Consider the following 26,210-nt stretch of genomic DNA (forward strand, 5'->3'; position numbering starts at 1 on the left):
TTTATTTTTAAAAAACATGTTAAGTAAGACTTTATATGTAAATTGCCTTGGAACTGAGCCACTAGTGTCGCTTTTTCTCTCTCCTATAGAGGAGTGTTGCAGTCACTCATTGAAAAACACTTCCCTGCTCCAGATAGGAAAAAACTTTATAGTTTGTTAGGAATCAGTTTGACAACTCCGAGTAACAACAGTTCACCAAGAGATAGTCCGTGTAAAGAAAATAAAATAAAGAAGCGGAAAGGTGGGTACTTTTCTTTAAATAGTGTTAAAAGTACTTATGAATTTGAGCATTTTGAAGGAGCTATATTTTGTGAATGAATTGCCTCCCTTAAATTATCATGTGGTTACATATTTTCACTGTTGCTCATGTAGATTTAAATACACAAGTAACTCCCTGTTCTAAATTAAAAGCTTGAAGAATTTGATGCTAGGCACTTTTGTTAACCACTGGCCATACATGATCTCATTTAACCCACAGAGTATCCATATGAAATTAGGTATTTTTTTCCATTTTATAGGCAAACTGAGGCACAGTAAGAGGATTAGAGGTTAAGGAATTTTCCCAGGTTCACACAGCTAGTGGGTGGTGCCTGGGAACCAAACTCTGGGCCCTCTGTTGTCAAGGGCTGCGTGCATGGGCAGGTGTGCGTGCGTGCATGTGTGTGTTGTGTCTGTGTGGTCTTTTGTGTTAGTTAGCTTCTTGGGCTGTTTTTAAAATGGTGATAACTTTTGTGATAAAATACTGATAATTATAAAGACCATGATGCTGGGTATTACAGTGCCTGACACTTTAACCTTATTTCATCAGTTTTACGAGAAATGTTTTCTTTACATTTTTAATATGCCTGGAAGTGGATTGGTTTTTACAGTGTAATTAATTGACAACATTTTTATTCTAGTGGCACAAAAAGTAATGGTGTATCTTAGAATCAGGGGCATCTTAGAATGGTCAGCTAGATGGTCTCTTGCCTTTCTTCTGTTTTCACCATCTCATTAAAATACACGAACCTTTTAATTTTAAGATTCTTAGTTTTTATTGGCTTGTTGCAGAGACATCTTTTCTAAATATTTAGTGAGATAATTCATATTAGCATTTTGACTTTTTAAAATGAAATTTTACAGATATCTTTAAGTGTTCTATTTTTTTAAGAATTCTATAAACCTCTAATTACCAGGCCTTTTCTTTCAGCCTGATACATAGTTAAATTGTGACAATGCCAGGCATTCATTCTGTTTTATCTCTTTTGTCCTGAATTCATTTTGAAATGTGCACTTGAAGACATTCTTGAGTTTGTACTTACGTATCTAATTTCTTAAGAACAACTGAACATAACCTGATTTCTTATGGGAGGCCAGAAGGTTAGCATGTACTTGTGAATTTTATGTCCATATATATTTAACGTAAATGCTTTTCTACCACAGTTCTTATTCGGATTAACACATGAACAAAATGTAATTTCCTGGATCTTTAGCATAGTTTATTTGGGCTAACACTCTTGTTTGGGGTTTGAGGGTAGGTGAAGAAATAACTCGAGAAGCCAAAAAAGCACGAAAAGTAGGTGGCCTCACTGGTAGCAGTTCTGATGAGAGTGGAAGTGAATCTGATGCCTCTGATAATGAAGAAAGTGACTGTGAGAGCTCTAAAAACCTGAGTTCTGGTGATGATGATGATTTCAATCCATTTAGAGATGAGTCTAGTGAGGATGATGAAGATGGTAAGTTCATCAATGTATTAAATATAAACTAAATGATAGTTAATTCTGTGTCTTTGAAATGGGATATTGTATTAAAACCTTTTCTTTCTGTGCAGTACAAATCATCACATAGATTGTGATGTTTGCTTGGTGGATCGCTCTAAGCTTCCCTGTCTTCTGGAGATTTAGCTCATTTATGTGAGATGATGACATCAATTATGTGTAGTTTTCTTTAACCTCAAACCATGGAGTTTTATCTCATGTTGTATGGATGTCTGGGCCACTGTAGTTGGTTATGATTTATAAATAAGTTTTTGAAAAACAATACAAAAAAAAGTAAAGGATTTTTTTCTGTTCAAGATTCTGAACTTGTTTTAACAAATGGTTTGACACATCTTTGCTTAATTTTCAGATCCCTGGCTAATCAGAAAGGACCATAAGAAAAACAAAGATAAAAAAAAAAAGAAAAGTATAGATCCAGATTCTATTCAAAGTGCCTTATTAGCATCAGGTCTTGGATCAAAGCGACCTAGTTTTTCTTCCACAGCAGTTATTTCGCCTCCTCCTAACAGTGTACCAGGTATCCATGTGGAAGCTTGCTTTGTCTGTGAAATGTACTTTTAGACGAAACAAATATTTAAACTTTGTACTGATTTTTAACATGTTTCTTTCTCTAGCCAACAGTAACACCAACAGTAACAATAGCCTTGTAACAAGTCAGGATGCTGTGGAAAGGGCCCAGCAGATGAAGAAAGATCTGCTTGATAAACTAGAAAAATTAGCTGAAGACCTCCCTCCTAACACCCTGGATGAACTTATTGATGAACTTGGTGGCCCTGAGAACGTTGCTGAGGTAAGTATGCTTGATCAGGGCTGTATATTTTCTTGGGAATTTTTTTTTTTGCCACCTTTAAGCCTTGCAGAAAAAGTGGTATTTTGGGTATCATCTCATAATACTTGTAATTTCTTCTCTTAGATCCAAGAGCTCTTGTTCTACTCTAGTTGTCATCCTAGAGCCAGTGAATTCCTGCCTGTAGTCACTGAGTGTTTGCCCCAAGATACTGATTTCTGTCCCTACACCTGTCACACAGCCTTTGTGATCATTGCCACATGTCTGCTTTCTCCCTGGAGTTTGAACTTTTCAAAGCCAGGGGCAATATTCTCTCAGCTGCTTTGCCGGGTATGGCACCGGCTGCGGTGCACATCAGCTGCTTCACCTGCTTCCAGTTCCCAGATTTCTGTAATACAGGGGTTCTGTGCCTCCTCTGCACCAGAGTCAAGTACCTTAGTTGTGACCGATACTGTTTGGCTTTACAGATGACTGGCCGCAAGGGGAGGGTTGTAAGCAACGATGATGGAAGCATATCTTATGAATCCAGATCTGAGCTCGATGTCCCTGTGGAGATACTAAATATTACGGAAAAACAAAGATTTATGGATGGAGACAAGGTATGTTTCTCTGGGATGCTTTTCAATAAAAAGAATAATGTCCATACATTGAGATTAATGTTTAGAGATTTTCTTTTAGTATAAATCATGTGTATTGCAAGTTCTGTATTTTTTAATACCTGCACATAACCACCAAATATTTTACACATTTTCATTATTTTCTTATAAGTTGAGTGTAAAAAGTGTTACTTGTATTGTGCACAGAATTGGATGTGAGTCTTAGTAGCTCTGCAGGCTTTTGAAATCTTTAATTGAAATATTAAAATACTGCGTTTTCTCAGGTCATCTCAATGGCACCATATCTAATGGTACTCTCTTGTGTCTGTCTAATTTTTAGTCTAGAAATACACTCTGGCCTGCCCAGATTACTAGTATCCTTTGATTTTGCTGTTTCTTTTATTGCTCTGCTTTATGTTAGGATGATGACTGTGAATGATGTGTAGATTGACTTGCACTGTAGAGACGGTGGTTGCCTGGAGAATCTTTTTGTAGAGGCTCATATATATATATATATTTATATTTATATTTATTAATGTATCATTGATATACACTCTTATAAAAGTTTCACAAGAAAAGCAATGTGGTTACTACATTCACCCTTACTGTTGAGCCCCCCCATACCTCATTATAGTCACTGTCCATCAATGTAGTAAGATGCCACAGAGTCCCTACTTGTCTTTTCTGTGCTACACTTTCTTCCCCATGACCCCATAAACACCATGTGCAGTAATCATGATATCCCACAAACCCCCTCCCCTTTGGTAACCTAGTCCCTTCTTGGAGTCTGTGAGTCTGCTACTATTTTGTTCCTTAAGTTTTGCTTCGTTGTTATAGTCCACAAATGAGGGAAATCATTTGGTATTTGTCTTTCTCTGGCTAGATTATTTCACTGAGCATAATACCCTCTAGCCATGTTGTTGCAAAAGGTAGGATTTGTTTTCTTCTTATGGCTGAACAGTATTCCATTGTGTATACGTACCACATCTTCTTTATCCATTCATCTACTGATGGTTCCTTGGTTGCTTCCACATCTTGGCTGTTGTAATTAGTGCTGTGATAAACATAGGGGTGCATATGTCTGTCAAACTGGGCTGCTGCATTCTTAGGGTAAATTCCTAGGAGTGGAATTCCTGGGTCAAATGGTATGTCTCTTTTTAGTTTTTTGAGGAACCTCCATAGTGCTTTCCACAATGGTTGAACTAGTTTACATTCCCACCAGCAGTATAGGAGGGTCCCCTTTCTTCTTATCCTCACCATCATTTGTTGTTCCTAGTCTTTTCGATGTTGGCCATCCTAACTGGTGTGAGGTGATATCTCATTGTGATTTTAATTTGCATTTCTCTGATAATTAGCAATGTGGAACATCTCTTCATGTGCCTGTTGGCCATCTGAATTTCTTTGGAGAAGTGTCTGTCTGTTCATATCCTCTGCTCATTTTTTAATAGGGTTATTTGCCTTTTGGGTGTTGAGGCGTGTGAGTTCTTTATATATTTTGGATGTTAACCCCTTGTCAGATATGTCATTTACAAATACATTCTCCCATACTGTAGGATGCCTTTTTGTTCTGATAGTGTCCTTTGCTGTACAGAAGCTTTTTAGCTTGATATAGTCCCATTTGTTCATTTTTGCTTTTGTTTCCCTTGCCCAGGGAGATGTGTTCAGGAAAAAGTTGCTCATGTTTATATTCAAGAAATTTTTACCTATGTTTTTTTCTAAGAGTTTTATGGTTTCATGACTTACATTCAAGTCTTGATCTATTTTGAGTTTGTGTATGGGGTTAGACAATAATCCAGTTTCATTATCTTGCATGTAGCTGTCCAGTTTTGCCAACACCAGTTCTTGAAGAGGCTGTCATTTCCCCATTGTATGGAGGCTCTTATTACTAAGTCAACCTAATTTTTGAGATTTCCAGATAAGTTCTTCATCTACTTGGAATTGCTATAAAGCATGTACTAATGAGGTTACTACAAAAGAGGGGACCACTTCAGCCTCATTCCTTAATCTAAAAGGGGTGGAATAAAATTTTACTCTTTACCCACGTTTTGCCTTACATTTCAGTGAATTTTTCTGCCTCCGCAACTGCAAAGTAGGTGATAGTTACCACTCTCAAAGTTGTCTTTTAGATATATTTCAAAGCTTATGTTACATTTAATGACTTTAGGTAGAGGTGTGTTAACAGTTATATTCTGTACTCCTTTCATGAATTTAGGCTCATATGTGATTGGGATTATATCAGTTGATACTAGTTTTGGCTGTTAAGTGGCAGAAAATCCAAAATCATACTGACTTGAGCAAGGTAGAAATTCATTTATCCCATGTATAAGTTTGAGTAGCTGGACCAGGACTGGGATGCTCCTTGAAAACTAGGCATCTTCTGTCTTGATCCTTTAATATGTGGGTCTCCATTTCCAAGTTACCTCTATATTTCACAACAGATGTTTCACATTCAGTTCATTTCATCTCTGCATTTTAGCCAGCAGAGAGGAGAAAAGAGGAGGAGAAGGGTATGTTCTCAACTTTCAAGGACATTTCCTGGATGTTGTGTCACCTATAATCTACTGGCTGGCGCATGTCCACACTTAGCTGCAAGAGGGACTGGGAATAGAATCTTGATTCTGGGCAGCTGTGTACCCAGCTAAAACTGGGAGCTTTGATACAGGAAGAAGAGAATTAATACTGGTGGACCACCAGTAGTCTACTTAAGGCTTTATTTAAGGTACCTTTCTCCTTATCTTTGTGCAAAGATGATTTTTTCCCCTTCACATTTGATACAGAATATTGCTATCATCTCAGAAGCTGCCAGCTCTGGTATTTCATTGCAAGCAGATCGGAGAGCTAAAAATCAAAGGCGAAGAGTTCATATGACTTTAGAATTACCCTGGAGTGCTGATAGAGCAATTCAGCAATTTGGTAAGTTCCTGCACAGAATTTCACTTAATAGGTAACTAGGAATCTTTGGGAAAATAGGTGCATATCAAAACCTATAAAGAGTGTTAGACATCTTAAACTTTGACATATATGTAAGTTTTGGAGATTTTTTGGGTATTGCATAAACCTTAAAATACAGATTGCATCATAAATTTATTTCTTACTTGTTTTAAAAAATGTAAAAGATCTGTGGTGGACCTTCATAGTGTTTCTGGCATATTCAAGAACAAGGCTTCTTGGAAGTATCTTCACAAAGACCTTTAGATGTCTGAGGTTCATGTCAGAGCAGCTACCTCTTATTTTATCAACCTCATAGTTGCACTGAGGACACCTTGCTCCTCCCTTTCCTTACATGCTCATGTCTCTGTGACCTAATGATTTAGAAAATAATTTTGGGAGAATCCAGAGCAGCTACACATCAGCAGCATTGTGGTTAATCATACTAGGGTAGCAGTAATAATATGTTTATTATTTCACAGTTCTGTGGCACTTCCTGTCCCTTGGGAGGAGAAATATTGTTTTGAATATGGATGTCAGCATTTTTGATATTGTACCTTTTTGGGAGTTAATACAGTTGTCATTATTAATACAGCTGTAATTATTTCCTCAGTTTTTCCTCTTGTTTTAGGGTATTTGGATACCAGCCTAGTGTTAAATGCTAGGAGATCTCAGAATACTCTGTATCTAGTGAACACAATCAGTTCATTTATTTTTTAATATAATTACAGGACGAACTCACAGGTCAAACCAAGTTACTGCTCCAGAATATGTCTTTCTGATTTCTGAATTGGCAGGAGAACAAAGATTTGCATCTATTGTTGCTAAAAGACTTGAGAGTTTGGTAAGTTTTTGAGTTGCACAGATGGATGCAAAAAATGGTGCATGTTGGGAGAATGTATTTGTAAATGACATATCTGACAAGGGGTTAATGTGCAGAATATATAAAGAACTCACATGCCTCAACACTCAAAAAGCAAATAACCCTATTAAAAAATGGGTGGAGGATATGAACAGACACTTCTCCAAGGAAGAAGTTCAGATGGCCAACAGGCACATGAAAAGATGCTCCACATCGCTAATCATCAGAGAAATGCAAATTAAAACCACACACCAGTTAGTATGACCACCATCCAAAAGACAAACAACAACAAATGTTGGCGAGAATGCAGAGAAAGGGGAACCCTCCTATACTGCTGCTGGGAATGTAAACTAGTTCAACCATTGTGGAAAGCAGTATGGAGGTTCCTCAAAAAACTCAAAATAGAAATACCATTTGACCTAGGAATTCCACTCCTAGGAATTTACCCTAAGAATGCAGGATCCCAGATTCGAGAAAACATGTACCCCTATGTGTATCTCAGCACTATTTACAATAGCCAAGAAATGGAAGCAACTTAAGTGTCCATCAGTAGATGAATGGATAAAGAAATGTGGTACATATACACAATGGAAAATTACTTAGCCATAAGAAGAAAACAAATCCTACCATTTGCAACAACATGGATGGAGCTAGAGGGTATTATGCTCAGTGAAATCAGCCAGGTGGAGAAAGACAAGTACCACATGATTTCACTCATTTGTGGAGTATAAGAATAAAGAAAAAACTGAAGGAACCAAAACAGCAGCAGACTCACAGAACCCAAGAATGGACTAACAGTTACCAAAGGGAAAGGGACTGGGGAGGATGGGTGGGAAGGGAGGAAGAAGAGGAATTAGGGGCATTATGATTAGCATACGTAACATAGTGGGTGGGGCACAGGTTAGGAAGTATAGCACAGAGAAGACAAGTAGTGACTCCATATCATCTTACTATGCTGATGGACAGTGAACTGTAATAGGGTTTTTGGTGGGGACTTGATAATGAGGAAAATCTAGTAACTACAGTGTTGCTCATGTGATTGTATATTATTAAGGATACCAAAAAAATAAAATAAAATAATGGTGCATGTTACTTACCTGTGTTCTGTGCCCTGATTGAAAATTTTGTTTTGACAGGGGGCTCTTACACATGGTGACAGAAGAGCAACAGAATCTAGAGATTTGAGCAGGTTCAACTTTGATAATAAGGTACGTTTTCAGCTTTCAGTATCTGAAAACTTGAGCTAGTGTAGGTTGTCTGTAGTGAACAAAAAGGGAAAGTGGCTACTATGTACAATTTAAACTGCCCCCTATGGTTTTTCTGTGAAATCATGGCTTCCTGTTAGACACAGGTTTTCATGTGTTGGATCTTTGGGGATCAACTCTACAGTATAATCTTTTCATTCCTTTTGAGAAATAGGAATATAATAAATACTTGTGAGTGAACACTTGTAAGTTCCTAAAAGGAAAAACAGTTATTTATTAAACATCCAGTGTGCAAGGGTGTGAACTAGGCCTTGAGTAGTATAAAATACATTATAACTGATTCCCGCTTTTTTTGAGTATTTGGTACAATAATGGTTTTTATAGTGTTCAGTTGGTCACGTGATTGAAGGGTATCCAAACACTGAATGAAACTTGTTTTTTATTGCAGTATGGAAGAAATGCTTTAGAAATTGTCATGAAATCCATTGTAAACCTAGATTCACCTATGGTATCACCACCTCCGGACTATCCTGGAGAATTCTTTAAAGGTAACTTTTGAAAATAATCACAGCAAACAAAGGAAATTGAGTATTGAGAAGGAACACCAAAACCTATTGTAATATTTGCTGTTTTTACTTTTTTTGGATGTAAATTTTAAAAATTTAGCAGTTGAAGTCTTGCCAGACTCCTAAGTTGACCTCCTTTAATAAGCAGATTCACTAAATTTTTTTCAAATGAAATGCTTTTGCTCCTGACATTTTATTGCATGTTAATACTAGATTAATAGAGGCAAGTGGTTGCTTGGTTAATTTAAAATCACTATGCCAAATAGTTTTTAAAATTTAATCTTAAAGTATCTAGGTAAATAATTTGTGGAAGTTGATAGGGTGTGTAGATAAAAACAAAATTGGCCATGTATTATATTAAAAATTGTTAAAATTGAATGGTGGGTATGTGTGTGGGTCATAGAATATTCTTTTTACATTTGTGCATTTGGAAAACTTCCATATTAATAGAAAGATGAGTGCTAGGTAGTCCTGTAGAGATTACTAGGCCCATCTTGAAAATCTGTACAACAGATTTTACTCCATAAATGTTAAGGAGGTTACATGGTTTTAGCAGTTTAGGAAACTGTGATAATATTTTGGAAAACAGATGTTAGATATCTGAAATACTATTCATTGTAGAATTAGAGTTTTTCACTAGAAAGTACTTTACAATTGAACTAGATTAGCGTTTAGTGTTCATAACAGTCCATATTTACCCACCTGGCAGGGGTCCTTATTATAATCACTGATGGCATTTTACAAAAGAGCACAGTCAAGCCTTGGCCCTGTTCTTTTTCTCCCCTTGCCTTTCCCTTCCCTTCTTCTCTCTCTTTTTTTTTTGGGTCATTGATGGGAGTGTCAGAAATGACTCCCCGATTTATTTCTAGTTTTTAAAAATTCCATGTTACTTATTCATTATAAATAATGAAAAGAATCTGCAAGTATGAGTCAGTATCTCCTCTTAAGCCCTACCTTCCAGTCTCAACCTGTGGAAGTCACAGGTGTCGACAGTCTGAGCAGAGTGTGGCCTTCCACATCTTCTCTCCATGTTTATCTAAGCACAGCTTTTCTTTTAAATGTCATTGATAACTGTTTGAAATGTTCTTTTCTCAATACATCACAGGCATCACAAGACAGTAGCTATAGTACTAACATTTTTAGCAGTTGCATAATATTCTGCAGCTAGTTTATATAATTGTTTCTTGAGTCATTCCCTTCCTTATATTCAGATTTTTTTCCCCCATCGCCAACAGTGGTAAAATTACAGTTATCCTTCCAGACAGGTGATTTCCCTCCAGAGGATGGGTTTCCAAAAGGAGGATTTTTGCAGTGTAGATCTTTGGCTACACAGTTGTTACTCACAGAATCTCAACATTGTTTTGAGCATGTAGCCCGAGTACTAGCCAATTAAATACATGTGTAAATAGGATGTAATCATGCTTCCTATTGACACTTTTCTCTTACACCCTTATTGTGTAAGTCTAGGTTTGAACCTGGACCACTAGTATTTTTTTACAAGCTCCAGAAACTGTCCTCATAGTAACACAGTTCAGAACATGTTGACTGTTAATACATGCTGGTTACCTTTTGCATCACCTTGTCAATACTCATAGGTAACATTTGGGAAGGAAGCATGATTACATCCTATTTACACATTTAACAGCTAGTACTCTGCTATATGTTCAGGATTGTTTAGATTCTGTGGGCAACAGCTGTGTAGACAAAGATGTTCACTGCTTAATATTGCTGTTAGATAAGATATTTAATTAAATAATAAAATACCATGTGAAGTTTGAGTACTGTAGGATTTTGGAGTGCCTTAAAGTCTTTGGGGACTGTGGGCTCCATTTTAGTTAATAGGGACTATGGAAGATACGCTGGGTCTTAATCCTAGAACTTGATGTCATCTAATTAGGTAACAGCTCATTGAGTCATTTGACAAATTTATTTTTCTTACAGATGTTCGACAGGGACTGATAGGAGTTGGTCTAATAAATGTAGAGGATCGCTCAGGAATTCTTACTCTAGATAAAGGTAATAGTATTAGTTTTGTATATCTACATAACTGTTGCTGTATCATTAAAGCTCATTTTGTTCATGTGAAGGGAAAGTTTCAAGTCTGTAGTTTTCAATCCCTGTTACTAAGTGCTCTGCTCACAAAGCACTGAGTAGTTTTTGCTACTGTGGTTATTCCAAGAGATTAGAGCTCTATTCTGTCCATATAGCAGCAGTTTTCAAACCAGGTTGCATATATGATCAACTGTCTAGCTTTCAGAAAATACCTGAAGTCAGGGCTGAAGCCCAGACATTGGTAATTTTTTAAAAACTCAAAGGTGTTCTAATTGTGCAGCCCGAGTTGAGCTTCACTGACTTAACAGCCCTTACGGCCTTACAAGTTAAGAATTAATGTTGGAGAGCAAACATTCTCATGTGCTAAATTGTGTTTATACTTTCAGTAGTTGAAGTTGAAGATGCAAAAATTCAATTTGGCAAATATCTTGAGCATGTGATATCCTCGTGCTAATTGATAGAGGTAGAAATGGTCATATAGCTCTGTTCTGGGCACCGTGCAAGGGTTGTGAGGGAAGGCTTTAGAGGAGAAAGTGAGACCTGACTAAACTTTGATGAATATATTTTAAATTGCCATTTGAATACATAAAATCTTTTGTGTAATCTTGTCATTGTAGATTATAACAACATAGGGAAATTCTTAAATAGAATTTTGGGCATGGAAGTGCATCAACAGAACGCGTTATTCCAGTATTTTGCAGACACACTTACAGCAGTTGTTCAAAATGCCAAAAAAAATGGAAGATATGATATGGGAATCTTAGGTAAGTCAGGAAAAATTTTTAAAACATCCTGTATATTACTGATAAAATGCTCTTTTTACACTTAAATGTTGCTTTTCTTGTTCAAGATCTTGGTTCTGGAGATGAAAAAGTGAGGAAAAGTGATGTTAAGAAGTTTCTGACGCCAGGATATTCAACCTCTGGCCATGTAGAGTTATATACTGTAAGCTTGGAAAACATGCACATTCAAGTATAATGTCAGTTCTGTGGTAGCCACCCAGAGAAGTGAGTTTGATTTGAATTATTTCTTTTACAGATTAGTGTAGAGAGGGGAATGTCGTGGGAGGAAGCTACCAAGATTTGGGCTGAACTGTTGGGACCAGATGATGGCTTTTACTTGTCATTGCAAGTAAGACTTATTTCTTTGAAATGTTTACTGTTCAGATATATAATACATTTTCATTGCCTGCATTGTAATTATCTGTTTGCTTTGTGCCAGTTTTACAATTGTATTTTTCCTCTGTTTTAATGATTCATCATTGTAATTATGGGTTTGTTCATTGTATACATTTTTATTTAATACATTTTGAGAGATGTTACTAAGTGCAACTTTTTGAATTACTACATATTCTTAGCAAATCAAACCTGGTCTTTAATATATAGTGACCTTTAGTCCTAATAATGCTTTATGCCCCTTAAAGATTCATTTTTCCATTGTTCTGTAACTACATTCTTTTGTTTAGTATGCCTGTGGACACACTGAGGAGGGGGGAAATGTGTGTGTGTGGGGGTGCATGCATACATACTTTCATACATGATACAGTGTCTTAAATTCATGTTTATTTGTCCTGTTCAAGACTGCAGAATTTTTATCTCGCCTCTTCTTTGATATTTATCTAGTTGTTCTTCTATACTAATGACCCTTGTTCTCCAGAGCACACAAGGTGATGAAATATCGAGTGATACTATACCCCGATACTCCTGAAAATAATTTAAAAATAACTTCTTTGGTCATCTGCTTCCCTCATTTTCCCATTTTAAAAAATAGCTGTGAACATGGATGGAGCTAGAGGGTATTATGCTCAGTGAAATAAGCCAGGCCAGGCGGAGAAAAACAAGTACCAAATGATTTCTCTCATATGTGGAGTATAAGAACAAAGGAAAACTGAAGGAACAAAACAGCAGCAGAATCACAGAACACAAGAATGGACTAACAGTTACCAAAGGGAAAGGGACTGGGGAGGATGGGTGGGAAGGGAGGGATAAGGGCAGGGAAAAAGAAAGGGGGCATTACGATTAGCATGTATATTGGGGGGCACAGGGAGGGCTGTGCAACACAGAGAAGACAAGTAGTGATTTTACAGCATCTTACTATGCAGATGGACAGTGACTGTGAAGGGGTATGTGGGGGGTACTTGGTGAAGGGGGGAGCCTACTAAACATAATGTTCTTCATGTAATTGTAGATTAATGATACCAAAATTTCAAAAATGAAATAAATAAATAAGAGGTCAAGTGCAAAAATAATAATAAAAAGAAAATAAAATGTGTGAAGAGGAAAAAAAATAGTTGTGCTGTTTCAGGGTTGTTAGTATATGTAAATTGTATCACATGCTCTTCTTTTAATCTTTATGTAATCATAGCCTTACAGGTAATTAGTTTATATTTAAAGCACCACCACTCACTGTCCTTAGGTTATCTCTAGTCATTTTGTTGTCTAAAGTAGTAGATTCCTCAATAAGGACTTATGGTGGGAACATTATTCCCTGAGTTCTTCTTACATGCCTCTAAGTTTGTGCCTTTGTACTTCAAAGACAGTTTTACCAGATAGGAATTATATAGTTCACATTTTCTTTCCTTTAATCTTAAATATGCTACTGCTGATCCTTCTGAGGTAAAGAATTGCTGTCATAGTTTGATGGTGCTCTAATTTTCTTTTGCTTTTTAATTTAGTCCTTTTTTACTACATGTCCAAAGGATCATCTCTTTAAAGTTCGCTAATTTTATTAGACTATATTCTGGTATTAGTCATTTTTGATCAGTATTCTCAGGTACGTGATATACTCTTTAAATATGTTTTTATTTCAGATATTTTTATTTCAGAGTTTTCTGAATTATTTTTATTTGTAGAAGTTTTTAGTATTCTGTTTACTTGAATTTCTCCTTTACCAGGACATGTCTATCATATATTACATCTTTGCCTGGCTTAACTCTTTGTTATTTTCTCTGAATTCTTTTTCTCTCTTCCTTCATTATCCTCAAATGGCCGCAGGTGGCCCTAGAAAGGGGTTCCAGGAAAGTGTAGCTGTTTGTCTTCAAACCTCCACAACAAATAAACAGAGATACATCATAGTGTGTTTAACATATGTTAACACTTGGAAAACCATGTCAGAGTCACTTCTGTTTCCACTGTGCTTTTTTTTTAATTTTAATGATTAAAGTTATTATACATACAATTAAAAGAATATGTAAAGATATAATTATACTGAATTAACTTGACCCTATAACAACAGATCACACTGTTAACATGCTTTAAACATAGTCCTCTAAGTACGGCAGTCCCCCCATATCCATGGAGGATACATTCCAGACCCTCAGTGGGTGCCTGAAAGCAGGGATAGTGCTGAACCCAAGATATACTATGTTTCTTCCTATACGTAAATACTTAAGATAAAAATTTAATTTGTAAATTAGGCACAGTAAGATGAACAATAGTAGCTAATAATAAAATAGAATTATAACAATACACTGTAATAAAAGCATGAATTATATGTGTTGTTTGTCTCAAAATATCCTACCCTTCTTCTTGTGATGATGTGAGATGACAAAATGCCTGTGTGCTGAGATAAAGTGAGGGGAATGATGTAGGCACAGTGCCGTAGCGCTGGCTGCTATTGACCTGATAATGTATCAGAAGGAGCATCATCTGTTTGCAGACAGACAGTTGACGTCAGGGAATTGAAACCTCTGAAAATAAAACTGCAGCTAAGGGGAACTGCTGTATAATGAGTTTATTGTTTCATATCAACTGATAAAAATTTTCAAGTGTAACTTTCACCTCAACCATTGTTTTGTAGATTTTGCAGTAATTACATGAACAATATTTCAAACAATTTGAATAACTAAAAGACGGGGGATCTTTAATAGCCATGAAAAGTAAAATTAAGTCTTTTCCTTTTATCAGTTTAAGAATTATCTTAACATAAAATGTTTGAAGGATTAATTTTGTAGAGGAGCTGGGAAAATATCTCTACTTTGAAACTATCTTTTCCTTCAGTTTTGCTCCAGAGTTATTGCTTGGAAGTTGTTCATTATTCTTTAAAGGAGATGTTAATTTTCTACTCTTATTTTGCCTTTAGTTAAGTGGGGCTTTTTATAACTCCTTCGTCTTAGGATTTCTGTCAGTAAACTTTTTAAAAAATGGGAAAAAAAATCTAAGTTTCATCATTTGATGCATCTTTTTCTTCCACTTCTGCATACATATTTATTTATTATTCAGCATTTGGTCTTCATCCAGTTCTTAGCTTTACTGTTCGTAGATGAGTTTGTCCCATGAGGTCTTATTTTCTCCTTTCAGTAGCCATGGGTTTGGTAGATCTGGTGGATTAGACAAATCAGAGAACTGTTGGTGACCAAAATCATTATTTTGGAGGTTATGTTTTATTGTAACCCAAAGGAGAACATTGTTTTACAATGTTGTTATGAACATTGTAAACAATGTTTGTTATGAAAAACTTTAAAGATAAAGTAGAGGTGAAAGAACTGATCCAGGAACACCCTTCCTGCCCACTGCTAGATTCCTTCCTCAGAAACCTCTGAGGTTCTCTGGTCTATGAGTACAGGTACATGGACTAGCTTTAAAGCTTACTCAAGACAGTTTTCTCAGCAATGACTTCGCCCTCAACTTCTGTCTTCAGCCTACCTCAGAATTAAGGTCTGAATCTCTTCATTTGACTAAGACCTTGTACAACTTGGTTATACAAGCAGTTGTCACCCTTGTTTACAGTTATGTACTCATGTATTCATGTACTTAATTGGCATTACAGTCTTCCAAGAATTGTATCTGCTGATGTGATAGTACAAAAAAAGTGCCTTAAAATGTGTAGTATTGAATCACTGTTTTCCCACCTTTTTTTTAATAGATAAGGAACAACAAGAAAACTGCCATTTTAGTTAAAGAAGTGAACCCTAAGAAGAAGCTTTTCTTAGTTTACAGACCAAATACTGGGAAACAGCTTAAATTAGAAACTTATGCTGATCTAAAGAAGAAGTATAAAAAGGTACTTTCTCATTTGTAAATCAACACTCTCTCTGTGCTTATTTTATAAAAACACTGAAACTGTGTTTAGGAGAGCTTTGTGTCTCTATATAAATTTTTCTGTCAATTTTTCCTATTTGATTACTGAAAAAATATTTTTCAGAACAAATTTTAACCACATTTTGGTACAGTAATATCCAAGTGTTGATGTTGTCAACCATTAAGAAACTTGAAAGATGATTGTTCGAAACAGCTGTGTTGTCAGAAAAGGTAGTTTCCAATGCTAGCTACAAAAACTACAATTGTTTAAATAAAGGAAAGTTGTTCAAGACTGAAATTTCTTCCCACCAACTCTTAGTTTTATTGTAAACTGCTATGTTTAATTTTGCCTGATTTCTAGAAAAATTGTGACTTTTTAAAAATATTACTCCTACTATTTTATAGTAGTGTCACATTACTATTCTTCCTGGCCATTTTTTTTTAAAAGAATAATAATTAAACTAGCTGTTTGAAGGATTCACTACATAGGAGGAACCTCATGGCAGGACTTGGTGAATGGCTTCCAAATGGAACCAGTAGCAAGGGCTAGGTTTTCACTATAGATACGGTTTTAAGTAGGCTTTAGAGACCAGATCAGGCAGCCAGTTCGTTGCAAACTATACTGATTCAGTGGAATTTTTGTCATATTTTCACAGGTAGCCTCAGATGATGCCTTGGTCCACTGGTTAGATCAGTATAATTCGTCTGCAGATACTTGTACTCATGCTTATTGGTTAGTAGTTTCATGTTTCTCACCCTATTTTCCGAAGTGTATTTAAGATTGAAACACGCTTTCACTCTAGCTGTTTGTCCCTAAAAGTACTTTATCCCTGTAAATATCTGAACAAATGATCTATTGTTGAGTGTCAGTACTATGTATTAAATTCATCTTGAATTAATACTTGGAAGACATTTTTATTGATGAATTACAAAAATAAATTTAACAGTAAAATATATCTTCTTTTTTTCATTTTTTAAAAAAATTCACATAGTTTCATTTTTTTGTTTGTGGAGGCCTTTGCCACCTACCTGATTTGAAACATATATTAGTAGTTTAATGCTATAAAAATAACTGGAAGAGCTTTTTATAAGTTAGCGTTAATACAGTAAGCTAATAGATATTAAAATGACAAATGCTTAAATAGATATCAAAGCCAGTAAATCAGCCCTTTTATAGGGATTCAGGCCCCAGAAATAACTAATTTTAACAATCAGAAATAGTACCTTAAATTGGATAGGATAATCCAGTTTGTCAAAAGGGGTTGTAATCTGAGAAACTCAGGTAATGCTAGGACATTTGCCATTTGAAATCTGGGTAGGCCTTGTAAGCCCTGTATGTGTGTATGTATATACATAGTATTTTTTCCCCCCATCTATCCTAGGCGTGGCAATTGCAAAAAAGCAAGCTTGGGACTAGTTTGTGAAATAGGTCTCCGTTGCCGCACATATTATGTATTATGTGGCTCAGTACTGAGTGTCTGGACAAAAGTCGAGGGTGTTCTAGCATCTGTCAGTGGCACAAATGTGAAAATGCAGATAGTTCGGCTAAGAACAGAGGATGGACAGCGGATTGTAGGTGAGTCGAATTTTTTTGGTTTGAGCTGTGAGAACATGTCAGGACCCTCTGTTTCTCTTATTTTGCCTGTAACATCTTAGAATCTTAGCAGCTCTTCCAGTACTTATGAGGCATAATATTAAGTGTAATGGCATAGAGCTTGCTTTGTGTGTTCTTAAAAGGTTGAACAGAAAAGGTAAGCCTTTGAATGGATACTTGATTCTGACTGAAGTTGTGATATGGTGGTTCACTTTATGTTGCCTTTGCTCCCCTTCCTCACCATTGCCATCTGCAGTCTCCTTGGCATGAAGACTAAGCTTAACCTCTTGCCTGGGATTCTTTGAAGTCTACTATTTTAATTCATTGAGCCACACTGAGACTGTGGAACTCAAAGCCACGGTGCACTGAGGTTGGACTAGAGTCCTGCAGGAAACAAGGGCAGATCAGGCTAGGTGTTACCACCATTTGCTCACTTAGAGGCATCCCAGGAATCCATCCAGCAATTGCTGTTTCCCTGTCGTGTATCTTAGTTTCATTTGCAGCAACCTTCCACTATATCATGGGTTGCAGTGTGGCAACCTGTGGGCCAAAGTCAGTCCATGAACATTTTTGGATCCTTAAGTATTTTGGTTGTTTCAAATTGCCATTTGAATTAGTTGCCAACACTTAAAAATCAAAAGCCTGGGTTTCTGTCTTCTTAAAACACACATACACTAGCTTCTCTGGAACACTAAGCCCCTATTCCCACAGGAGAGGAATTAAGAGTTCTCCTACCCAAGGCGTGTACCCTCCAGTTTCCCACCATCTTCACTGTTCCCAAACTGCTTCCTTTAAGCATTTGAACTTGTCTGAACCACTGTTCTGTAGTTTTTTTGGTACATTGTTAAATGCCAGAGAAGGTGGTGTTTGCATGTGTGTGGAACTGCATAGATAATAAAGTAAAAGGATAGTATACTTGCCCACTGATACTGCTGCACTGAGGAGGTGGTGTTTGTGTGGAATCTTGTTGTTCATTACACTTAATATTATGCCTCATTTGGAATTTGTTGTACATCTGTAAAATACAGTATGTATGGTTTCCCAAAGATAACCCTTATAAATTCTTGTTTCTAATTGCAGGTTTGATCATTCCTGCAAATTGTGTGTCTCCTCTTGTAAATCTCCTGTCAACTTCAGACCAGTCTCAGCAGCTCGCGGTCCAACAGAAACAGCTCTGGCAGCAGCGCCACCCACAGAGCATCGCCAGCTTGAGCAGTGCATAGGAGCAAACAGGTTTCAACATGGATGTATCTGAAATGCTGTTGAAGCATATCATTTGCATAAAAATCAGGGACAGTTTCCAAAGAATTATAATTTTTTTCAGTTGTGCTCTCTAGTTAATTTTTTGGGAATAAGGACAAACCTGGAATCAATAGCAAAACTGAAAATCAGCAGTGCTGACAGTGGTACATGTCTTTCCCTTTTGCTTTTCCCATGGTACTTCCCACACACGTTTACTTTGGGTGAGCAGAGGGGTTATGTGCGCGTGCGTGCGTGTCAGTTTGTCTGTCTGTGAGTTTGTTAATGACTATGAACCACAATCGGTTTAAAAATGCTTGGAACTTCCCAAACTGGCTTTACTTTTATGTTATACAGTGCTCAGGGTTAACGCAGTACATCCATGCAGTTGCTGTGGGAATTATCCCCAGATGCATGTGTTTTGAGTCTATAAATATAGAATATATATATTGGTTTCTTTTCCAACTTATTATAACAATAGGTTTATTAAAGCATGAGATGAAAGTTTGCATATCATGCATTCAGGTTCTTTTCTAGTTTTTTTTCTGACAGTGCATGTCTTTGACAGCATGCGTAAACAAGATTAACACAGAACTCAAGTAACAGAGAGAAACATTTGTAGGTGTACAGCATTGGTTATTGCATTTTTATAGTGTTTATACCTGGGTATTGCTTCTCACCCTGCGAGAACCACCCCCCCATTCTCCATGTACCAGGTTTCTTGTCAAGGTAATGAGTACATACATTTTTTTGTGGTAAATTAAAAGTTAATTTTAATGTATTAATAGTATACCTAATGTGTGCTGCAAAAAATGGCTAGAAGCCTGCTTTTCTTAAAATTACATTTCCTTAACTTAAAGATAGTTTTAGAAAGTACAAATTGGCTTCCATCTTGAAAACAATCTTTTTTAATTTCATTCTTTTGATTTGCTTTGTCACTCATAAAAAAGGAAACCATACTTGAGTTGTAAAGTAAACAATGAGGAAACACTTGAGGCTTCTGCTGTATGTTTATTTCTTGTTATTGTTGTTACCCAGTAACTTGAATATTGTTTAATGTGTTGTAAGACATGTAGAGTTTATCTGAAGCTGTTAAAAATGGTAATGTACAAATGTGAATAGACACTTATCTATAATATGGGCAAGTTTTGTTTCGCCTATAATAGATGTTTATAAAAACAAGTGAGGGGACAATTGGTCGTTTTGTTTCCTTTTCTTTCTTTCCTTTTGCTTGCACAGGTTGCACTATTGAAAAATTGAGATTGTATAAACCTGGTTAAAAGCTGCAAGATACCACAATCTTGTAGTTGTCAAATAAAAAGTTATTATACTAACCAGAAGTGGACTCTTGTTTAGGCCCTCACCACCTTCAGAAGTAGTCTGTGACGGGGATTCTGTAGAACTTGTATGTTGCTCAGCATTCCAGGTAGGTAGCCTTATGTTTTGGTTTAAAACCTACCCCTCAAAATTTAGGATGTTAAGGGGTAAAATAACAGAACTTTAGGATGTTTCTCAAGTTCAGTTGTTCTCCTTTGTTACTTCTTAAACTTGCAGAATCAGGTGAGATGTCAGATAAGTGATGGAAAGTTAGGGTTTTCGTACTCTTGTATTTAAACTGGAGTTGGTTAAGTCAAGTTTACCGTAAGTTTCCTTTGGGTTTATTTATTCTTGATGCCAAAAAGAACAAGTTGAGAATAATTCTGTTCTTTGGCACATTGCCTAGTGGATGCAACTTTTATTCTCAGTCTTTCCCTGTATCTCAGGCAACGATCCATATGAATATCACCAGTGTTTCCCGTTAGGGCCTCTAGACCCGACTGGCAGCCAAGGGCAGAATTGTCCCACCTGCAGCACAACTTTCATGTTAGTTCTCCTCTTTTAAACCAGGAGCCCAGTCAGCTTCCATCAGTCTACCAAGGTGAGATGGAGTTCAGCCAATTTGTTGGCCAACTTGCCGTTTTTGTGTTGGGGGGGAGTTGAGTAAAGGTCCAAAAATAAAGCTTCTGATAACTCTCATAGCTCTCAGAAAGGCAAGCAGTGTAAATGGGTAGGAACTGAGGTGCCACATGCCTGTGCCCATTGTGGTTGCTGTGCATGTTGAGCAGCCAAGGCCTGCTGCCCATCCCCCTCTATAGAGGTGTACATGAGACCTTTACACTGTGCCCTTATCCAAGTTCAGGTTGGCCAACATGGGAAACCTAGCATTCAAGGCCCTCCTCTATCAAAAAACCCCAGGAATCTTAACAGCAGCTAACTTCTGTAAAACAGGTCCGTGTATTTCAGGATCTGAATGCTGTATCTGAACCCAAGGGCCCTGTTGAACCTGACTACAACGTGAGTCCATTTGGCCTCTGCAATGCCTTTTCTCCCTTTCTTTAGCAATATGGCTCGAGCACAAAGATTTGATTATAAATCATGTTAGTGGTTAAGATTTTATAGTGTCGATTTTACTGAAAACCACTACCTGAGCTGCTCAGGTGGTATCTTGGAGTAATTAGCAGACCCCTAGTTTAGTAATCTCCATGCCACAAAGTCTCTATCTGCAGTTTAGTGGGATGATCTAGATGTAGCAATGTGAGTTCCTCAAGGTATTAACACAGTATTCTTTAAATGCAACTTGATCAAAAAATAAATGTCTTAAGCAATTTTCCCTTTTTGCTGCTAAGTTACAAATACACTCTTTAAAAAAATCTTTTCTTTACATCTGTATGTATTAGCAAGAACCCGCATCCAAAGCATTGTAGTTGTGTGTATTTATTCCATTCCAGTTAATTAACACTTCAGAAATCTTGAGTTGCAACAATAAACTTTATAGTTTTATTTTGCTTCATCTATAAAGGTAAAAAAAAATTCCATATTTCCAAACTCTAGGGGAATATAATACTTCACAGGCACAACCTTCTGGCCATAGCCCTTGAGGCATTCATTTGCCAGTCTCCGTCTGATGTTTGTAGAGTATCCTCTTACCGTCATGACCAGAAAGGGCACTAGGACAGCCTTTACAGTTGTGTGATGGTAGCCATTCACCTACTTCTTCCGCTTTCTAGTTTAGCATGAAGGGGAAAAAGCAAGAGATTTTCAAGCAGAGAAAAAGCATTTTCCCCTTGAGTCTTTTTATTGGTAAAATATTAAGAGGAAGGTCCCTATCTAAAATACTGTCTTTTAAAAAAATGTTCCTGAATGATCTCTGGTAACTTCTAAGAATGGTGCTTAACAGTTGCTCCTGTTAGGTTGGGTTCCAATGGCAAAGGCAATCACTGTCACCCTGGGCGTTCGTTGGCTTACCTGCCCTGTGTCTGGGGTCTCCCCAGCTAGCACCACACCCATACATGTACTGTGCATGCTTTGCTGCTAGAATGCAGTAGGCTGTGTGTGTGTGGCTACAGCTGTGAGCAAAGTCCATTTGCAAAAATTCCTCATTGGATGCCAGTTGTCTAATTCAAATGTAGTATCTTTAAGGGCATATAAGTGAAGGAAACAAATATAGATACACACTGCAAGTAATTTTTTTTTGAATACTTGAGGTGAAATCCAAAACTCACCTTCTAATTTTATGCTGTATTTACATGTATGTACATAAGTATGTATAGAAAAGTTGAGTTCTTCTGAATTCTGAATGTAAATATTTTTTGTAAATTGGAACCCCCCCACTTATTTTTCCTTTTCCCCTCCTCCCTTCAATCCTATTTATTCTTTTCTTGACTTCCTATATGAGGCATCTTATAATTTTTTTAATGTAGAAAATTATGAAAAACTTTTTAGTTGGATTTTTTCATGTATTTTAGAATTCAGTTATGCATCTTTACTATAGAATTCCTGTTTGTTTTGTGTTAATATTTTTCAATATACTTGATATGTTTTGCATTTTTATTACAAATTTTTACTGTGTGCAATGCATTATATTGGGGGGATGTACTTGAGTGCAATTTCTGATACTGTCATTATATGACTAGTTATTCTTGTTTATGTTGCTCTTTGGAAGCTGTAGTGAGCCTAATGTTTTCACATAAGAAAATTTCTTCCCAACTTTCTTTAAGCTCCTCTAACTTCTTCAGTGCATCTGGGACCTAACTTAACTCTTCAGTAGACACAGCTTGCCCCTACCCGTGCAGTTTTTCGGGCCTGTACCAAGCCCTTCATCTGTGTGGCTCTCTAGCTGAGAGGAAACTTGCAGTTCTGAACTGTTGACCAGTGACCTGCTGCTGCTGCAAATTTTGTGTTCCTTTAAGAAGTCAGGCTCATACTTCTAACCTACAAATAACCAGAAATTTAGTTTGCAATCAGCACAGGAAATCTGTTTTTGCTTCATCTGTTAAGGGTATTTATAGCGGATGGGGAGACTGGCCTGGTACAGCCTGGTGGTCTCCATATTGACAGGTAGTGTTAGGGAATGTCCTTTAAGGAACAGTTGTCCTCCAGAAGGGTGCAACACAACTGCTGTCAAGGCTTCCATGAGCCTTCCGCCCAGGGTGCTGAGGGTAAAACAGGCAGTTAACCATGGAAGGACTGGCCAGCAGGATTCCCTGAGCTACTGTTTGTTCCAGAGTACTTGCTGGTGAGTTGGTCTTGACCAGACGGCTCACCATAAACCTAAGAGCTGAGCTGGGTTAAGGCATTTTAACGATTGGTTTTGCCAGTAGGGAAGACCTAGCAGTGACTCATGAATGGTGCTAGCATTGGGTTTTTACCTACATACTTTGCCCCGTTAAAATATTTCTCTGCAACTTTTAGGAAAAATTGCTGTGAGCATTCCTTGGGTCTTTTTGTTCATGTACATGGTTCATTTCATTTCATTATGATTGAGCTTGGTAGACCTGTTGAAAATTTTAATTGTCTGCATTTAGATAAGTCTTGGAAACCTAATTAATTTGTTATGAATTAGGGCCTCTCAGAGATTAGCTCCAGTGTGAATCCCTGTTCAGATATTCTCCTCCCAGCTTTCTTCCCCTGTGCCCGTGGAGTAGTTGAACTGTGTGGTTTGCAGCAGCAGCTGGCTTAGTGGCCGCTGTGTGGCAGAACAGCTTAAAGGCAACTCGTTCAGTGCAGAGTTCAGTGAGGGATGCAGCCAGAAAAGGGGAGAGGCCATTCTTTCTGATACTGTAATTTGGGCCTCCTGCGGGCCTGAAGGGGATGGCAGTGCCCAGCCCTTAGTGAGAATCACCCTGGCTCTTCCACCTACCTTGCCCTGAGGGCCTTTCTTGCTATGACAGTACTTGTGGCACTGAAGAGGTTAAAGAAGCTTGAGCCTTCTTTCTGACCTCCACTTTCTGGGTCAGAGAGCTTTTTTTCTATGTAGCACATTTCAGTCTCACCGCCATCAGAAAAAATCATCCTGTTCATGGTTTATACTGAACTTGCAAACTACTGATATTATTTTTCAATAACCACTTGTATCTACCATCAACCATGAAAGGTGGGAGGAGGTATGCTGTATCTCTGCAATAAAACTTCTGCCAGGTTCTACCTCCGCTGAGCAAAGGATACTTTTATACGTAGGCATAGATCTTCCTCTTTTACTAATCTGACATGGTGCATCTTGAGACAACATATGATGGAATCCAAAGACAATTTGAAACAAAGGTGGATGTAAATTATTTTGGTTGTTCCTATTTCATTCTCTTTTTTTTAAAGCTCCCTTTTTATATTGCTACTCTGTTTTGAATGTCCATCAGTGTATGAAGGGTACGCACTGTTCTAATGATAATGCACTGCTTCATTCAGCTTTCTGTGCTAATACAGTACAAAGTGTCCAGGAACAATTGTTCTGATCATTTTGATATGTAACTTTAAAAATTGAGTCTCATGCAATAAAAAAATGTGTGTTGGCTGCATTTAGCGAGGTTTACCCCTTGCAAGTAAAAACTACCAACCATGAAGCGTAACAAATTCTGTATTTAGTTTTTTTGTTTTCGTGTTTTTTTTCTTTTCCCTTTTTTTTTGTAAGATTCTTAAATAAATTAAACTGGCTAATATGCTTCATCTCTTCGTGTTTTCTTTTTCTCAGCTCTGAGCATCCATTTGAACCATTGTCAGTGCCATCGTGCTCACTTTAGCTTCTTTCCATTTGGGAGCCTGTACATTCTTATTTTGGCTTGGTATTTAAAGTGGATTATAGAAGACTTCTGATGATGTGGAACATGGAGCCTGGCACTCTGGAGCAGAAAGCAGACACACTGCCTCACAGCTAGAGGCACCCACCACTACTCCTGAAAAGATGCCACAAGTGCTAGAGGACTTGCGGGTGCAAGTCCTCCTGTTTAAAATCACTCCTGGTGTTGAGCAACCATTCATCGTGAGCCCAAGATTTGAGCTCTGCTTATGAAAAAGTGAAACTAAACTAGCATAGACAGCTATCAGGGAATGCCGAACCCTTACTGTATGGTGAGTCACTGCTGAGTGCTCTCCGTATTGACTTCTGTGGTCCTCAGTCCTCCCCTAGTTTTTGATGAAGTTACTGTGCCCATCAGCTGTGAAAGGCTAGTTTCTAATTTTCTTAGAATTGGTGCCCATATTTAATACTAATTTGTTCAGTAAGTATTTAACAAGCAACTGATGTGTGCCTGGCATTGGCCACATGCTATCCCCAGTAGTGATTCCTCATGGGTAGTTTTCCTAATGTTAAGACAGCAAGCAGATAAGATTCCGGTAGTCATGGGGGGCAAAGCATCAGGAATGCACTGTGTGCCTGAGGGTTGGGGTCCCTGGAGGTGACTGACAGCAGTGCTGGCACCAGATGGCCTTGAGGAGGCCAGAGTGGATGGAGAGAAGGGAATGGGGCTGTTCTATGCCAGTACTAGGCTCTGGGGCTCATTGAGAGAAATAATGGTTGGCCAAGAAGTCTGGTTAGCTTCCTGCACTGGGCTTGGGAAGCCAGAGAATTGAGAACAAACAGGAGAGAAGACACCACAGGAAGAACAGTTTACCCACAAAACAGTGCCTAGATCCCATTGCCCACTTGAGAGGTGGGGCAGGGGGGCTGTGTGTGTGTGTGTCTCTGTGTGTGTGTGTGTGTCTGTGTGTGTATCTGTGTGTGTGTGTGTGTGTACACACAGACAGAAAACTCTTACCTCCCCTGTGATCTCTACAGATGAAACAGGCACAGACTCGGAGCCAGCAAGGGTTTTCATCCTACCCACATGGTGTGGCCAGGGGTGGGTGCTGTGTCCTCTGGACCTGGAGAGGGGAGAGGTTCGGGAAGGATGGGAGCCCATGGGTGGATTTTTTTAAGCATTTGTCATGCGTCCTCTGTGGGGTTTGAAATGCTTGAGGGAAGCATGATCACTGCAGCTTGAAACGCTTACAGAATTTAACCGGATTTGTGAGTGGTGGTAATGTTGAAGGGAATTTAATCTGTCAAATAAATATGATAATGGAGCATTAATTGAAGACTAAATGAAGGAGTGATTTGCATTTTTAAAATTTTACTAAGAGTATTTATAAATGGAACTTGAAGATTGAGAGGAAACTAAGGTTTTTAAATGTATAATTTTAATAAATGGAGTATTAATTTGAGTAAGAAACAAGAGATGGGACTTCATAAAGCGCCTCCACCGTTCCCACCCAGTTTTTCTCTTATGGTTTCAGTCTGACCTTATTTGCTTGCCTT

General features: G+C 37.6%; 1 protein-coding gene across 6 annotated transcripts in view; it reads left to right on the forward strand.

Annotated features, from left to right (window-relative positions):
• The window catches only part of SBNO1 (strawberry notch homolog 1), a 58,271-nt gene extending 33,695 nt beyond the window's left edge, over positions 1 to 24,576 (forward strand). For all 6 annotated transcript variants that reach the window (XM_073223690.1, XM_037014476.2, XM_073223689.1 and 3 more), the window contains 17 exons: positions 90 to 241; positions 1,518 to 1,715; positions 2,107 to 2,274; positions 2,372 to 2,547; positions 3,012 to 3,143; positions 5,918 to 6,053; positions 6,800 to 6,912; positions 8,067 to 8,138; positions 8,584 to 8,683; positions 10,643 to 10,717; positions 11,371 to 11,517; positions 11,604 to 11,698; positions 11,792 to 11,884; positions 15,617 to 15,754; positions 16,428 to 16,504; positions 17,154 to 17,347; positions 18,446 to 24,576. In XM_073223690.1, coding sequence (XP_073079791.1) covers positions 90 to 241; positions 1,518 to 1,715; positions 2,107 to 2,274; positions 2,372 to 2,547; positions 3,012 to 3,143; positions 5,918 to 6,053; positions 6,800 to 6,912; positions 8,067 to 8,138; positions 8,584 to 8,683; positions 10,643 to 10,717; positions 11,371 to 11,517; positions 11,604 to 11,698; positions 11,792 to 11,884; positions 15,617 to 15,754; positions 16,428 to 16,504; positions 17,154 to 17,347; positions 18,446 to 18,588 — 2,209 coding nt within the window. In that variant the 3' untranslated portion in view covers positions 18,589 to 24,576. The remainder of the gene's footprint in view (positions 1 to 89; positions 242 to 1,517; positions 1,716 to 2,106; positions 2,275 to 2,371; positions 2,548 to 3,011; positions 3,144 to 5,917; positions 6,054 to 6,799; positions 6,913 to 8,066; positions 8,139 to 8,583; positions 8,684 to 10,642; positions 10,718 to 11,370; positions 11,518 to 11,603; positions 11,699 to 11,791; positions 11,885 to 15,616; positions 15,755 to 16,427; positions 16,505 to 17,153; positions 17,348 to 18,445) is intronic.
• The last annotated feature ends 1,634 nt before the right edge of the window (positions 24,577 to 26,210 follow it).

Source organism: Manis javanica, chromosome 15, assembly GCF_040802235.1.
Source record: "Manis javanica isolate MJ-LG chromosome 15, MJ_LKY, whole genome shotgun sequence".
In the NCBI taxonomy this organism is placed as follows: domain Eukaryota; kingdom Metazoa; phylum Chordata; class Mammalia; order Pholidota; family Manidae; genus Manis; species Manis javanica.